Here is an 18,161-nt window from a genome sequence, read left to right as displayed (position 1 = left end):
CTTTCCTCGTATTTGTTTAAATCAAGCAGCCTCCTGCCATAACTGTACAGCTGAAGGGCTACAAGTTTCGTGCTTCACTAAATTCAAGTGCCCCATCGCATACTGGATCCATATCTCTCGTGTTTGATGGCTCTGGAGGAGACCAGAGTCCCTTGCGAAAGATACCGAGGGAGCTGAAACGAACCACTTTCCTTCTGTTTTCATGAGGTTCAACGAGATGTTGACAGTTGTGCCACATATATCTCGCTTCCATTTTCGCGCAGGAAAGCGTGGGCTCAGCAGCGACTACCTCCAACGGAAAGGCAAATGGTTGCCCACGAAGAAGCCCCTCGAGCAATTTCGGCGTTTGCAGAGAAGAGGACCTTCCTCCATTGACAGCTATGCGCTCCTTCGTGTTCTCAGGGCACAGACCAAGGCATCGTCCCGAGTGGCAAGAACACAGCTCCACACGTTTGTCATAACTCTCGGCTTTGAGCCCGTCGTACATTTACAGACAGCTCTCATCGGCATGTACTCGGAGATGGGGAGCATAAAAGATGCGCACCGAGTGTTCGACGAAACGTCCTGCAGGACTGTGGTCTGTTGGACCGCCTTGATTTCAGCCTATGTGAACAACAGCAGGCCGGGCAAAGCTCTCGAGCTCTTTAGGCAAATGCAGTTGGAAAATGTAGAGCCGGATCGCATTACGATTACCATTGCTCTATCCGCCTGTGCAGATCTTGGAGCTCTGGATGCAGGGGAGTGGATCCACATGTATATCTACCGCCACCCGAGTATGGGACTCGGAGAGGACTTGATCCTCAGGAATGCCCTCATCAACATGTATGCAAAATGTGGCCGCATTCAAGCTGCTCGTCATCTGTTTGATAGTGCAAAGCAGAGGGATGTGACGACGTGGACATCCATGATCGTGGGCCTTGCCTTGCATGGGCGGGCGAATGAGGCTTTGATGCTCTTTGCTGAGATGAAAGAAAGCATAAGCAGCGAATCCAATGGATGTCGTGTTAGTCCTAACCATGTCACCTTTGTCGGAGTGCTAATGGCATGTAGCCATGCAGGGTTGGTCAGCGAAGGACGATTTCACTGGGAGAACATGCAGAGGGATTACAATCTGAGGCCTCGGCTTGCTCATTACGGATGCATGGTTGATTTGTTCTGTCGAGCTGGGCTTCTGGAGGATGCTTATGCCTTCATCAAGGGAATGCCAGTGCAGCGCAATGCCGTAATATGGCGTACTCTGCTTGCTGCTTCTTGTCTCCATGGCAATGTCAGCCTTGGAGCTCTTGCTCGCCGTAGACTGCTCGAGCTGGAGCCTGACTATGCCGGTGATGATGTTACCTTGTCCAATGTGTATGCAGCTGCTGGGTTGTGGGATGAGAAGCAAGATGTCAGGAAAAGAATGAAGCGACAGAGAGATCCTGGCTGCAGTTTGATTGAAGTAGGAAGTAGGACACATGAGTTTGTTGCTGCAGATAGGAGACACCCTTAGGGAAAAAGGAATGCAAGAAGTTCTTCAAAGCATTGTCGAGAACTCCAGAGCTTTGGTGCATGTTCCGGACGCTGACATTGCTGTAGACTGAATGGAGAAAAGGATGAATAATTCACAAGGTCTTGAATTGGCAAGCTTGCCTATTATGTTGTTATTGCTTCTAATCAATATCGCATTTAGGGATGTGTCTCGAGACTACAAGATCATGTCACCTGGAATTAGCTTAACAACAAGCACCATTCTACCTCATCGGAAAGGTTCTTTTTTTCAAATCAATATTGGACCTTGGACATATAATAGTTCCGAATCGAATCTCTTTAGAAAGAGGATCTTTTGTCTCATGGTAGCCTGCTCCAGTCCCCTTACGAAACTTTCGTTATTGGGTTAGCCATGTTCCTTTCTCAAATCAATATTGGACCTTGGACATATAATAGTTCCGAATCGAATCTCTTTAGAAAGAGGATCTTTTGTCTCATGGTAGCCTGCTCCAGTCCCCTTACGAAACTTTCGTTATTGGGTTAGCCATACACTTCAAATAATACAAGTCTCGGATAAAAATCTACAACGCACTAGAACGCCCTTGTTGACGATCCTTTACTTGGACAACATTTAGGGTCCTCGAACAGTGTGACATCTCACACCGAGTAAATTCTTAACCCTTCCTCTTCTTACTAATACTACGGAGTATTCTTGTAAATAAGGGCCAATACCAGGTATATAAGAAAACGCCCTTAGTTCAGTTCGATAGAATGCGGGTCTCCAAAACCCGATGTCGTAGGTTCAAATCTTGCATAGTGTGATTCAGTTTATGTTATGTCGAATCACAATAAAAAAAAACTTAACAAAAAAAAAGTTTAATTGAAACTTGAATTTGACCTCCCGCGGGGAAAAGGTCAATCAAAAAAAATAAATGTTACTTAATCAAAGGTCCAACTGATCATCACATTTGTATTATAAATATGCAGTTACGAATAAACCTGCCAAAGTAATAGGAATTAGATCTAAGATGATTCTAAATAGAAAAACTTCAATCATTTCGGTTTTTTGAGGGGATAAAAAGATGGGTAAGATCTATCCCTAATTATTAATCTGAATTATCCGTGAATTAGACCTAAGACGATTCCAAATAGAAAAACTTCAATCATTTTGGTTTTTTGACCGGAGATCAATAATGGAAAACAAAACCAAGTCGCATACTGGAGACGAAGTTAGACATACCATATATGTTATTTTTTCCACTTTCCTCAATACTAGCTGAAATCATACTAAATCATGCCAAGAAGCATTGCATTAGCGAGACACCACATCCACTACAAGTCTAGACCCTGATATCTCTTACACAGCTCAAGTCTTCACTCTGAATGTCAAAGAGAAAGACGCAGGATTTCAGGATTATCCTGAGAAAGTATAGTATCTAGCCCGAACCTAACTAGAGAGTCTTAGTTGACCCAAAGTCAACCAATAGGACTTAAAAAAAAAAATTAGGCAGAAATTATCTCCTTCAATCCAAGATGCAGGCGGTTTGAACATGCGTAGCTTCATCAGTCGGGTGATTAATCACCCTCCTGCTAGCAGGGTGAAGGGATTGGATTGCAGTTTGATTCACTTCATTTTGTAGGGTGCGTTCACACAAATCTACACAAGATTGCTACAGTTTTATTTAGTTTAGAGTAGAACCAGTTGAAACTTGGTATATCTGATACTCTATGCAATATAAGTTTAGTTGATATGTAGTTAATTCATATACCCATAAAGAGCGCAGACAATGAAAAAGAGTGAAAACTACACCTTTGCATTCTATGGCCAAGTAGATCCACCGGTGCAAGATAGATTTTACCTGGGTACGGAGCCTATTGTTCTATCGTAATTTGTTCCCTTTTCATAATATCATTAGCATTTTTGTGGAAATGACCAACTTTATTCTCATATTTGTTAATATAGGCCAAACTTGTGTCCTTTTTCAAAAAATTTTCTTTGTAGGCTTGCATTTATCCGTCATGTCCAATAATGAATGGGCATGCGAAAAATACCCTTATAAGCAATGAAAAATTAACAAGAAAAAATGTTTAAAAAAAGTTCAAAACAGATAATTCCTGTAAAAACAGTATTTTAGAAATGTAAAATAAATATGATTTTTTTGTTTTTTTTCAATCTGATGCAAGATTAAGGCACCATCTTCTAAGCCCCCAATGGCCAATAAAACAAAAAGACGACTAGGTACCAAGAGAAGCGTGCAATAGACGAGCGGCTGTCTTCCTCTTTTCCAGACACCCCCTCGTCCCGCCTCAACCCCTCTCTTCTCTCTTAACACCCTCAGACTCTCTCTCGCGCGCGCGCGAAAACAAGGCCCTAGGAGGAAGGGAGGGAGGGATCATGCTATATGGTCCCTCTGATCTAAAAATCTAGGGTTCGGAGATTAAAATTCTCTTGTATAGGGCCCGTTCTTTTCCCTCCTCCTCCTCTTCCTCTTGATGGAGGTGGTGGCGGGAGGGCGCTGCAGCTGTAGCAGCTTCCTCGAGAATGGACAGGGCGTCTGTGTTGCCTGCGGCCGGTCCCGCCAGATCCTGAGCACGGCCACGTCCTTCCCCGCGCCAATTTCGATCGCCGACCGAGGTGATGGAGGGGATGGCATGGCCGAGAGGGGCGCGTCTTTGTACTTGCCGCGGTTGCTCGTCGGGGCGCTTTCCGGGGTCCTCACCGGGCTTTTCGCGCTGGGGTACTCTCACCTACTATCCTTTTTCCCTTACTTAATTCTATCAATTCTGCTATCCCGGGCTTTGCTTAGATTCTTGATCATGTTCGTGGATCTTGATTCTACTGTAGCTCTTCAGTTGCATGTTTCCCTTTTTCCTTTCGAACTGCCTGTTTTTTTTATTCTTTTAGGCTGAATTCCTTCGCGGAAATGGATTAATTTCGGTTCGTCATACCAAATATCAAATGCCAAACTCCAACGAGACTAAAAGCTTAAACCTGAGTGATAATCGCATGATGCAAGGATGACCAGAGGAAAAGTTTTGATGGCGAGTTTAAGCTTGTAAAAAGGATGACAGATTTGTTGAAGCATGCTCATACAAATTGTGATCATATTCGCGTTCTTTGGGCAGCTGAAAAAACTGATTGGGAACTGAAACAGTTGAGGATTCATAGGATGCGGCTTCGACTACAGGTGTCATATAGGTAGTGTAAGAGCTTTGAGACGGGAAATAAAAGTGGAGTAGTGCTGCAAGGTCGTTAGTGGAACAAACTTGGATCTCATCTGAAGTTCCTAGGCAAGTGAATGTGACAACTAGGGATTTTACGAAAACTTAAAATGCTTAGGCTTCTTGATGCTTTGTGCATAACTCAACTTGAAACTTATCGAAGAGAATCCAGGATGTGAATTCAGAGAAATGATGAGCTTACAACGAAAAGAAAAGAAATTTGGGAAGCTGAAATCTAAAGATCTAGGGAGTGGATGATTCTCGCTATTGTCTGTTTAAAAAATAAAAATATTATTTCTTCACTTCTGTCTGTGACTGGTAGAGATTGGAGCAGAGAACATGATACTTTTAGGAAAATTTGAATTGGTTGCACTCAATTTTGGGAACAGAAATTGAAGATATTTGTTATCAATTTTGACCGAGGCAAAAGTTCAAGATTTTGGAAGGTAATAATGGATTTCTGGTGTTTTCTCCCTCCTCTTCCACAAATGGGTCCCAGTGATTACATGTAAGGTGTAATCACTGATCAAATCTGTTCACAACCAAGCTTGAAGACTGACATAAAGTAGGGTGGTAAAGCGGCAAGGACCGAGTTAATCAAAGTGATTCTACCCACACAAGCTAAGGAATTTACTTTTCCATGAAGCTAGCCTGGAGCTTACTCTTTCAAGTAGTGGCATCCAAGATTGTCTTAGAGCTTCTTGTGTCATTGAGAGGTAGGTCGAGGTATGCAAAGGGAAAGGATCTTCTTTTCAATTTAACAGTGTGGCCAAATACTTTGCTTCCTCATCATCTATATTCATGCAAATCATTGAACTCTTGACAGACTTGAGGCTAGCCCGAACCCAAGCAAACAGCTTTAGTTGCAACAATGTTATCTTCTTCTTTTTTCAGGCATAGAAAAGAAGGTGTCATCTACAAAATGGAGACTTCTCAAGTTTGAAAAAACAAGGTTTAGAATCAATACCTTTGGTAAGTCCCTTCATGCCAGCAAGTTTAAGAATTCTGTATAACACATCAGAGACAAGGATAAAGAGGTTCGGTGATAGGGGGTCGCCTTATCTCAAACCAAGTTTGCAATTGATCCACTTACTCGGGGTGCCATTTGCAAGTACAACAATAGAAGAAGAGGAAAGAAGTAGCTCAATCCATATAATCCATTTATTTGGAAACCCTTCCCTCTAAGAGTAGCATTAAGAAATTTCCAATTCACTTACTCCAAGGCTTTTTTGAAAAAAACAATGAAAATATTGTAACCATACTTCAGGGGATCCCATCCGTGACAAGGGAGAAGGCATTTCAGGGCACTTTGAACTCGGCTTGGAGTGGAAAGAGGCGTACCGCTTTTCCTTGGAGAAGCATGGACAGCAGCGGCAGTCTGCAGCTCCCGATATCTTTCGATGCGAGTTTACCCCACATCAAGGAAAAATGTTAAGAGACTCGAGTCTCCCATGGATGAGCAAGATATTGTCAGACTCCATTCTCTTACCACGGCTAGCCCTGCACATCCTAGATGAATGTTCAAAACCCTACAAACAGAGCATAGCAGGTTGTTTCTACATTCTCTGTTGAATGGCGTAGCTCCCTAAATTTGAAGCAGGCTCCAGGTTTGAACAAGGGTATCTGTTTCCGGAATGAAGCTCACCTACTTCGGGTCAAGGTAGGAGGGTTTGGAATGAGCCTGTTTAAATTGCTTCACTAAGGAACCAGGAGCGTTTAAGGAAGAATGGGATCTCCTTAGCTATGAAGAAAAGACAAATCTATGGTGTCCATTGAAAGCTAGACCTGGCTGCTTGCCTAAGACTCCATCTTGGCGAGCAATGAAGACGAGGCGGAGGTGGTCGGCCATGAATGTGCTTGACCTCATGACGGCCAGCTCCGACGATCAACCTCTCTTCCTCCCAAGAAAGGGTTTTCTAGGGGGAATATCTCTTCGTCGAGGGGAGGGGCCCCCCACTCTTAGAGGGAATCCGAAGACTGCCAGTTTGTACCTTTCCCAATACCGAGGGGCACCCGGTTGACCCCCATCGCTAGAAATCTACCACCGGTCATTCTGCCCCCGTCTCTTCTTACCATTGATGATTGGAATTTACTGTTACCATCCATCTCAAACTGTAGTATGATTCTCTCAATGTGGCTACTTGTGCATACAACATGCATGTCTGTGCATGCACATGCACGTGCTATTGTAATTTAGACTTCTATTACATTTGTATTCAGTTCATTTATCCAATTTCAATTGTATTTGCTATTTTCTATAGTTTCAGGAAAAGTAGGTCAGATATTTTCTGTTGATTTTATAATAACCTAGGACCTCACCCAAAATGGCTAGCCAGAAGATATTATTTGGGTTTCTTAGTCCCTGTATAAGTACCCAAGATCTCTTCGGTGAATAACCGATGTGGGACTAAACATACACCCGCACGGGTCCTCACAGACTCTCCATGTTTAAGCCCTAACGTCCTCGTGAGGCTAAGAGTTCAAATCCATTCAAATCTAATCATATGCACCATGATAGGCCCGTGGTCAACCTCTATTAACTCGTGCTGCAGTATCCCCTAGTCCACATAGGCTATGAGCCGAGTCCACTGTGATACCATTTGTAATAACCCAGGACTTCATCCAAAATGGCTAGCCGGAAGGTATTATTTGGGTTCCTTAGTCCTGTATAAGTATCCAAGATCTCCTCGGCGAATAATCGATGTGGAACTAAACACACGCCCGCATGGGTTCTCACAAGTTTTTACTCTTATGGTTGTTCTTTTAGTTTGTTTTTAAGTCTTATTCTTGGAAAGTTATTTTCTCGTAGTCCTACTTTATGTTTATGTTGGGCTACAAATGTTTTTAACTCATTCAGATCGTGTCTTGAAAAGATTATGATGATTTTCTATGTGGGATTCTTTAGAGATGCAAATGTTGTAGAGGGTATAATTGGTTTTTGGTGATGAATGAAAGACAGTAGATTTCTGCTATCTTTTCCCATCTGTTTCTTATCGTTTCTTCTTTGGGCATAAGTAGCGACTCTATAGTGTACATATTATTGGCCTTGGATAATAAACATCAATACTGAGCAAATTTTTGTGCCGAAATCTGAACTAAAAGTACAGATTTCATCAATCATGTTAGTTCATGTTAGTTCTGAAATTTATTTCTGATCCGCAAAATATATGGATTTGACCTTTGAATTGGATCCTGCATCACATGTACACATGCATGCATGCATGCAAAAGTATGCACACGTATGAAATAGAAAAAAGTAGTTTCAAAGAAAATAGCTGTTACAATTCAATAATAATGCCCATACTTGATAAGGTGAGGTCTTGAAGTATGTCACTTCGACTATAGTTGTCACTAGAGTTAAGTACATAAATCTACTATCCTTGTCACCAGAGGAGTAACTTATTCTGTATTAGATCTGGTTTCCACTTATCCAACCTATGATTCTGATTTAATTGGGCATAAAGATCTTATGCGTGGTTTGCATTTCAAAGTCAATAGTAGAAGCTGTGAGGGGCTCATGAGTACTGATAAAGCACCTTAGGACTTTTGCTTCATAATGGATTTGATGGTTGCTTACACTCTTGATTATTGTTGGAAGGAGGGAGTTCACTAATTATGATTATTAATTTAGTGAATTTTGGCCAGCCTGGATTGTATATAATTGTTCACAGCTAAAGCAATATTATGATGCTATATAATTGATGTCATTATTATGAGGAGATCTATAATTGCTTTTGCAGTGGTGCTTCTAATCTTGTAACATACGTTGACCAAAACATGCAGCTGGAGCTCTCACTGGAGCAGTTACTGGTGCATTGGCAGGACGGACTTCTGACAGTGGTGTCCTTCGTGGAGCTGGGTTAGGAGCTGTTGCTGGAGCTGTCCTCTCTGTTGAAGTTTTAGAGGCTTCTCGTGCCTACTGGTGCTCAGAGCGATCTGGTTCCCGGAATACATCATCCATGGTTTGTACAAAACATGCTACTCTTTCATTAGAGTTTTGGCAGGATAAATTGTATGTGCTGTTATCTTATGTAAAATGGTATCCATGACTGCATATCTTGGTTAATAAGTTGAAGTTATTTGGGCACTTCATTTTTTCATTTTAAGATTTTAATAGTGATGCCTGGATACTTCTCATCCAGGAGGTTATTCTCCATGGCACATCATTTTAATTTATCCTTTTATTAAATTACAAGTCTGCAAACAAGTCTCATGTAGTGTTCCCTCTGACAAGTTGCTGCTTGATCGAGTTTGAATTTGTTCATTTATCCAATGTTATGATCCTATTATTTTTCTTTTTTAATTTTTTTAAAATATAAAACTAAAAGCGAATGTTACATGGAGCCTTCTGTAGTAGAGGAATATTGACATGTACCATTTGGAATAACTCCAAAGATTAAAAACATAATTTGCTTGATTTATGTGCTGAAAGTTGCCAAGACTCAAATGCCATAAGGATATATTATCTTGTTGGGAATGATTTGGAGCTTTGGTGTAGGTGAGAAAGATGAGAGAATGGAGGTTGGAAGAACCCTTCTAAGTAGTACTGCAATCTAATTGACAGTTAAAGTAACTGAACAAGTCAAATCTTCTTTCTAAACCTTCTTCAGTTTGGCAGCTGGATTTTGTGCCCTCAGGATCTAAGTTGCATCTATCTGAATGCTACTTTCATGTATCATATGTTCCATAACATAGTTGCCAACCTAATATAGTTGTACATACCATCACCAGTCTAGATCAGTACGTAGCAGTCAAATCAGTCATACCATTGTGCACCACAGATTTATGCTATAGCTCATGCACAAATATATTACTACAGCTGAAGATTGGCCTGGCTCTCCTGAAGTCCCATGTAGAATGGCTCAAATTTTATGGTTTTCATTCCTTTTGTTATATGGCAGATGTACTTCTTATGGCTATGATTGAAATATTTGGCTTAGTTGTTAATTTGTAAAATTCTCAGATAAAAATAGGGCATGCCACTATTCGAAGTTGCCTAAAATTTCACCCTTTTTTCTTTTCTCAGGGCAGATTTTTGTAGAGGAGCTCCTTCGTGGTCGGTTTGTACATGAACAATTTGTACCTGCAACGTTCATGGCATACCGCTGGCAGGTCAGTTTGTGATGTTTTAGTACAATCTTTGCTCGTTTCCTTGATCATCACCCAACAGTCAACATTGAAATTTTGGACAAGAGGAATTAGTCTAGGTTTCTGGCTTCGTATCTCTGGGCTGTGAACCTCTGATGAATATGCAAGCTTAGGAAAATTATTTCCTGCAAGTTCTTGATTGACTCTGGGTGCTAAAATAGAAAAGTGAAATATTTTATGCTTCACTCTGTAATTTCTGATAGTAGACATTACTTTCTCTCATGGGTTGTTATTGTTTGAACATGGTGCTTTGACAAGAAAAAGAATATGACATGCTTCCAAGATTTAGCAAGACAAAAACTTGCAGCGGGTGCATGTATAATGAAGAGACAAGAAAACATTACTTTTGGTCATTGCCTGGAGGCTGACATGTTACGTTACTGTTTTGTTTGCATCTAGTTCTGGTTGTTTGCTGATAGAGTGTGGGACTCATGTCATGTGGCACTATAAAGAAGGCAGTTTGTGTAACTTTGCCTAAAGTCATCTTCAGGGGCAAGAAAAATGTATAATCTATGCTGAATTGAATGCTAACATTCATGTAAATAGATTTTTAGCCATCATCAATAGTTATCGTACCTTTGCCCATATTTGTTTCCAACCTGAAGCTTTTTGCTGATTTTTTTACTTTTAATTTTATTCTTAATATATGTTTACTTCATGAAACCAGCAACGTGTAAGTACGCGCAGTAGTTATCTTGAATTTTATGATGCTATCAGCTGAGAGCTTGGAGTTGTGATCTACAACGATAAGCAGAAGAAAATGCTTCATTTGGTGCCAAAAAACCTCCATCTAGTAATTGTACTCTTTGTATGTCTGTCGGCTATTATCAAGTTTTCTTAGGAGTCACAATTTCATCAAAATGTGATGGAGGAGGGACATTCTTTGTCATAATTCTGCTGTATTGGCAGACCCACAAGGTTACCTGATACCTTGGTTTTGCTTGTTTTGGATTCAAAATTTGTAATTCACAATTTGCTTTAGTGAATTAAATTTTCTAAGAGTAGGATGAGAAAAAAATCATTTTTATTTGATTTCTAGGAATTTGCATTCAATTCTATTTTGGTTTATGAAAATTTTTGTTGATCCAATTGGTTTGTATTTGTTTAAACATGTATGAAGTAAATGACAAAAATTGAAGCTTTTTAGAAAAATTAGGAGAAGCTGTACGGGAAAAATTACTGTATCTAGAATTAATTGAAATGAACATTATGTAGAATTTTCTAATTTGCTCATTTTCTGTACTAGATGAACTGGATTGTCAACTGGTTCGGTTCATACCAATTTGCTGTTTGCTTCTAATTTTATCAATTAGCCAATTAGGTGACTATTCTTGTCCTTAAGATGCATGCCAAACACTTCGGATTGCAGCTTGGTTATTGGGCTCTAGTGTTTTGGAGATAAAATGTCTAATTCCATTCTTTGTGTTTATTCTGTTTTTCTGGACCACTGATTTTGTCTATAATCATCGTAAATATAAAAGATTGGATTAAGCTTGTCCAATGAAGATGACCTTTAGTGCTTATCTGCGCATAGGTTGTGTACTTATGTGAATATTGCTTAAGGGTTGTGATTTTTTGCATAGTGTTTGGTTTATATAAAAAAGGGCAGATAACTTCTTTCCTTTCTCATTCCATGGAAAGTATAAACTTCATCAGCAAACCCTACCATTATCAGTTTATCATTTTTAATTTGTTTCTGAGTTTACCGGGGGCTTGTTATCATGAACTATTGAATATTGTTAATAGTTCCTGGAATAACTCTTTGTTTTCGCATTATGCTTTTTGATGGGCTATATTCAGGCTCAATTGGGCCAAAATTCTGCCTTTTTGGGAAAATTTTGATTTATTATTTATTTTGTTCCAAAAAAAAATGATTTATGTTTAAGATTATCTATTTATGCTAAGCATACAGGTTAAACATCTCAGACCTAGGCCAGATGAAGATGTATGATATCTTTGGAGAGGTTGCATCAAAAGGTCTATCAGGGGAATCACTAAAGAAGTTACCATGTCATGTCGTCACTGATGAAAAAATGAGATGGCTGTGGAGAAATTATATGTTGCACGATTTGTCTGCAGGTACTTCCATTTTATCAGATGGCAAAACCCATTTTCTATATGGTTTCTCCTTTTTCTTTTTTATTGCATGTTCTTTTTATGCATTTAATATTTATGGTCGTTCATTGGTTCATCCAAGTTGGCGTTGCTTTCATGTATGACTGTAATTTTTTATTGCATTGACTCGTTCTTTTTCCTTTCTCCAGGAATATTGTGTTGATGGGTCAGTCTTGTCAATAACAGAGTTTTATGCGCTTAGTTTGTGCTCTGAAACTTGTGATCAAACTTGCTGCAATTTAACAATACTAGGTGTACTGGTGAAAACATAGGCATGCCTTCTGCAACCCCTCCTTGCTTTAAGTTTTCTGTCTCCTGACTTTCTGCACCTTCTCATGTCCATTATTGTCCACACCATTTATTGGGTTGATTATCGTTCAGGATCATTAGATAATAAACCCCGCAAAGCAATTTTTCAGTCAAATGGGAGGTCAACGAGTTGCCACCCTTCTATCTGTTGATAATCAGCTAACATATGTTTTGTATGAGCACTGGGCAGAAATAGTCAAGACAACTAATTGAACATAATAAATGAATTCATTTGTTTCATTGCTTCATCCATGTGAAACGTACCGAGGACGATAGAGATTCCACACACAGTGCAGGTAAAATCAGGTGGTGTTCAACATGTATATGTACCAGAATCTTGTATGGTCACATTAGAACATCCCTTTTTCACTTAAAAAAATAGATAATTAGTAATGAATATGATCCCTCAATTCTCTTTCTTTACCGATATTTGGTCATCAACCACAGGAGACTCTTGATTATGATTTCAGGTTAGATATTTCTGAATAAAAAGTTGGAAAGCATATAGGTAGTTTTAAGTGATCAATTGCACACTGAACTCTGATACGGTGAACCACTCTGCCAGGTTTCGTAAGAATTTTCTTTCAACGTTTATAATTCAAGACTGCATATTCTCTCCCTTCTCCAGAATTCGTTATTCGTTCAAGCGACATCTGAATCTCGGAGCCATGTTAATTTTACCATTCAAAGTGTAAGGTGGATACCCTGCTAATTTTTACACCTAAGATTTTATTACCATAGAGTTCATTGTCTACTCGGCATTTTTTTGTTCTTCAAATCTCCCAATATGTCAAGGCTATGATTTGTATGGCTGCTGAGACATTGTGACTGAGGATACCGCGAGGGAGGTTGCCTCTGTGCTCCCATACATTTCACTTGTCATGGTGTGACAAATGGCTCGTCGGCATGGCTCTTGCCCTGTTATTAGGCAGGATGTGTAGTCACCGATTTATATACCGGAAATGATGTATTCGCCATCTTCTCTTGTGCATCCAAGATGATGCCCGGTTGTTCCAGTCATCTGGTGTGTTGCTGCGTACAGACATCCCCTTGTCCTGTAAAGATATATGTAAAAGAGTACTGCTTGGCGTACCCTGAATCATCACCAAATTGCGTTTTGTGCACCACACACAGGGTAGGTGGTTCATGAAGGGCTTTATTGCTCATTCTACCCGTAGCAGTTCGCAGAATAAACTGGATTCCGGTATCTTAAGGGGTGCACAAAGCATCTTCCTATGTAAAATATCCATCCATCATCTATGCAGTTGTAGATAAGGAGAGTTAACCTGTATACTGTGGGATCCTTTTCTTCTCTTAAACCTTGTGGTAGATTTTTTACTGCTATTGTCATAAGATCTTGAACTCTACCATCTTGGTGACCGCTGGTTGCAGCTATTGGTGTTTAATTGCACCAGCACAGATAGACAGCAAAATGGTGGCAACTGTAGAAAGATGCACTGCTGCGCTTGTTTCCGTCTCGTTCATAAAAACTATAATTTTTACGTGTGAACCGGAGACAGCATTATGTCGTGATACTGTTTGTTTCATCTTCTTCCCCCAAACAAGCATGAAGTGCAGGTCTGTCGCATTTTCATGATCTCATCCGAGCCGGCCGGAAGGCAGGGCTCAGAAATCACTGCATACCGGATTCTGCATCGATGTGGCATCTGAAAAATAAAAATTCCTTTACTTGCGTATGGACTTGCTATCAGCTTAATCATCCATGTCCATGGTTCATCAAAAATAAGAGCGATGCTAGTCCGTATAAGATCTTGATTTCCTCTCTCTCATATAATCCATAGTTCACTCCTGGGATCTCATAAAAAAGATGAGTATGCTGATGGTGGTAATTTAATTTGTTTGATTCAGGCATGAAGCAAGCATTTGACTTGGAATAAAGTCTTATGCTTAACAAATATTATTTAAACAAGCATGAACCAAGAATGGCTGTGATGGTCAAAAGAGGGTGTCACATACTGTTTCATGGCATGAACATATCATTTGTATTTATTTTTGACTTTTCTTTTGTAGACCATAGGATGCTTACCTGGTGCTCGCTAAATTCGTCCCAATTGCAGAAGTTACCGTGGTTTGTATGGACTTCGACATGCAATCGACCATGTTCAAAGTGAGAGAATTGTTCTAGGGGGGATTCATCACTATGGTTTCGTGGATCAAGGAGCATGATTCTTTAATGCACCTGGTCTTGAGAAGTATCAAAGTGTTAGTTCAGGGATGTGGAATTTTTCTTGTTCTCAAGTCCATGGAGAGGCTAGGCAAGTGGTGGACTATCTTGCGAACGTTGCTTGTTCTTCTGTTTTTTTTTTTTTAGATGCAACGGCGTCCCACTACATTTGACCATGAGTATGCTCAGAATAGTTACAGTACAGAACACGCCTCTAGTGTCAGCGACACGTGCTCTAAGACCCCCCATGAGATGGCTCCAAAGTGGTGTGCTGCAAAGGAGGCAACCCAGTCCGCCGCATTATTTGTCTCCCAAAGCACATGTAAAACTCGAAAGGAATCAAACTTCTTCCATAAGATGGCAATATCAGAGGGTGTAAATCTATCCACTGCTTGTTCTTCTCAACAGGAATAATTTTGGATTGAAGATTTTTCTTCTCGTCTAGCTTATCGTCTTCGAGCAAATGCTATAGATGTTTCTTTTATTCGGTTGCATGATTATAGCACTCCTTGTAACCCCCCAAAAGAAGTTATTTAGAAAATATAGCTAAATTCTTAACACAAAAGAAAATTAAATCCAAACAAAAGTTATTTAGGAAAATATAGTTAAATTCTTAAAGTTATTTCTTGCAATGATTTTACATGGAACTTTTAGTGTCTTCAGCTTAATTCTTCAGTTATTCTTTCTTTTAATACAAGCTGGTCCACATTTCTTTTGGTTCATGTTTGATGTAGCACCATCCCGAATTGGCATCTCCTTCAAAACTCTTCTGGAAGAGAAAAAACTCAATCTTCCGATGGTTTGCAATCCGTTATCTTGGGAATTCAACTGAAGAGTCACCAACAATGTTAACGGATCTTTCAGGGGGTTTAGTGATTCATCCTAAGGTTTATAGGTTCATTGTGTTGCTTTTTGAAGATATCTTCATTGTAAAGTAAGTCAGATATGGGATTTATTTTGGCAAACAACCTCTCAAGTTTGAAGTAAAATATATAGCAAACCACAACCTAGGTCGATTAGTTGATTATTTGCATGTGAAATAATTACCAAAGAATCTATATCATGTATATGATTACGAGTTCTGCAAATAATATTCACAACCAGCACAGGAGTAATTTATTAAAATAAACCAAAGACTCACCAATATGAAGACCATAAGTCTTGTTCTGCGGCGAGTGTAAAAAACAAGCAAGAACCGATATCAAAGATGAGATGAAAATCGGATAACTAAAGGAATATAAAGTGCAAGAAAAGCAGAAAATGAAAAATGAAGAAAATAAAACAAAGGTGAAAGGAAGATTATTTCCCATACGAAAAGAAGGGTGCATGCATAGTCCTTCATGTTTTGCAGAGAGAATGGGCTATCATGAGTTCATGACAACACCAGCTTTCCTATCTAACGCATCCAAAGCAGGGGAGTAGCAACAGGAAGGTAGATAAAAGGGCAGCAGGCTTCTTTCTGTAAGATCTCAATATCTATAGCCCTCTTTTTAATCTTGCAAACTCTTTGAGTAGAGCTTTAGCTTTCCTTGAGTAGTAGTAAGAGAAAGAAGAGTTATATTGCATCGTTTCATCTATTATTTGGTATTAGTATAAACTTTAGGAGGTAGCAATGTATCTTTGAGGGTTGCCACATTGCTTACTATAGTGGCGAGTAATACCATCCAAGATTTTAAGTCTCGGCATTGGACTTGTGTCAATAGCTTACTAGCACATACAATATGGTACAATATAACCCTATACATTTTTACAATATTAGTCCTTGCAACACTTGTATCATATATTGGTACAATAATTTAGTGAGCCCCTAGCCAAGGTTCACCAGATCAATACTGGGTTCGTACCTGCCAGCGCTACTGGTTCAATATGATTATGTACCGAACTGAGGTGTACCAAAAATGAAGGATTGGGAGAGAGGAGGGGAGTGAGGAGAAAATGCTAACCCTAACCCTAGAAGGAGGAGAATCGGGGATTTTTTTTTTTTTTTTTGTGTGTGTGGGGGGGGGGGGGGGGGGACAAAGGAGAGAAAGAGGGAGAGGGAGAGGGAGAGGAGGGAGATAGAGAGAGAGGTGTACGGGGCATCGACATTGATTGAAGACATCGATATCAGGTATTGATGGATCCTCTAGCAATAGTATGGTGGGCTTCGAATCTCCGGTTCATGGTGGAAGGAGTGAGGGCGAACAAAGCCATGAATGGGTCCCGAGGGGAGGAACTGACCAAACTATCTCAATTCTTGGCTGGTTCAGTTTGGTCTGGTTTTGACCCACTTGGTTCGGTTTGGTATAGTGAACCCTGCCTCATACTATACCAATATTGTACCGGGTTAGTATGGCATGCATTGTATATTTGTATCAGCTAGTATAAGTTGATACTTGAAAAATAGAAGCTAACGTTAGGTGATTGTTTACACAATGGATTATCTGATCAATCTGCTATCTCCTTTTGTGAGTGTTTTAAAGTAAGAAAGCATGGTTGATGGTGAATTTTGAAATATTGGAGGAGTTGCATATCCCATATTCCTATTATTTTTGGAATATGAAAAAACGCTTTTTACTAGATTCTATCATCCAAACTTCTAGGAATTAGCAGCCCCCCATGATCTCTCGAACTATTTTTATATGCTTCTTCCATGACAACTTTTCTTGTGGGCACATATTGCAGGTATCCGCCTCCAAGCATCCAAAACAGCCCTTAGGCTCAGATTTTGTGCTGGGAAAAGAACCTGCACTAAATCCATTGCTTTCTAAAGTTCTTGCCTATATTCTCGCATCGGCATGCTGTGCTTGTTCAGATATGCGTATCTATGGGGCGAGAGAAAGAGATGAACTCTCAGGCTAAGGACTGTAAGGTTTGTGTCCTCTTACACCAGACGAGACTGCACTAGTTTTAAAGGCTTTCGCTTCAGGTACAATAATCAGATCTACATTGCTTCAGGTGAGATATATGCAGCAATCGGAGACACAGCATTACGAGTTGCGTTCCAAAACTTGTAAGGTCTTTTCTACCACATAATGCGAGCTTCTATTTTTGTATCTATGTTCTTTGGTTTTGAACAACAAACATAAGGTTTTAGGATTCTGAATATCATTTTTGCTATTATTCGCAATATTCAGTTCCTCTGCTGCTTTCACCTTCTTCCATGCCCTACCCCATTCATGGGCATTCAGCATTGTGTTTAATAGATGATTGTAATATTTTTCATTTTCAGGTAAGAAAGGAGATGCTACTTGACCCAGAGGATCTGCATCAATTTCAGAGTAACTCGTCCCAATGGCTACTTTGGATTACATGGTTTCTATAGCTAGTGATGTTTTCATACCCACGCATGATGGGAACATGGGGAAGCTGTTGAAGCCACTGCAGGTTAGATTACCTACATTGATCATGCCGATATCCAGTGTCCTGCAAGTTCTAACCTCTTCATTTTTAGGAGAATGTCACTGGTGGTTGATGCAAGCTAATGCTTTTGATGTTTTGGTAGGTATCTTGGATTCAAGAAAAGTATTTTTCTGGACCGCAGAAAATTAGTCCAGCTTGTTGATTGCATGAAATAGAGCTTTCCTGGGATGATTTTGTGTCTGCTCTTAGACAGGCTCGTGAGGGGAGATCTGGACAGCCAGCCTGCCGGAAAGTGGTAATAGACAAGCCAAAGGAGGAAGATTACTTCTATGCAAACCCTCATGGTTGGGGTGTGAAGATAATGAAATTGCCA

At 39.9% G+C, this 18,161-nt stretch overlaps 1 protein-coding gene and 1 pseudogene across 1 annotated transcript; both read left to right on the top strand.

Annotated features, from left to right (window-relative positions):
* The first annotated feature begins 217 nt into the window (after nucleotides 1-217).
* Nucleotides 218-1,489, top strand: LOC103714846 (putative pentatricopeptide repeat-containing protein At1g74400). The gene has a single exon (XM_008802275.4). It carries the CDS (start codon nucleotides 218-220, stop codon nucleotides 1,487-1,489), a length of 1,272 nt encoding a protein of 423 aa, XP_008800497.3.
* Nucleotides 1,490-3,689: 2,200 nt separating this feature from the next.
* Nucleotides 3,690-13,762, top strand: LOC103714848 (annotated as a pseudogene).
* The last annotated feature ends 4,399 nt before the right edge of the window (nucleotides 13,763-18,161 follow it).

The sequence above is a fragment of the Phoenix dactylifera genome, chromosome 15, assembly GCF_009389715.1.
Source record: "Phoenix dactylifera cultivar Barhee BC4 chromosome 15, palm_55x_up_171113_PBpolish2nd_filt_p, whole genome shotgun sequence".
Lineage (NCBI taxonomy): Eukaryota > Viridiplantae > Streptophyta > Magnoliopsida > Arecales > Arecaceae > Phoenix > Phoenix dactylifera.
This window is presented reverse-complemented; position numbering and strand designations above follow the sequence as displayed.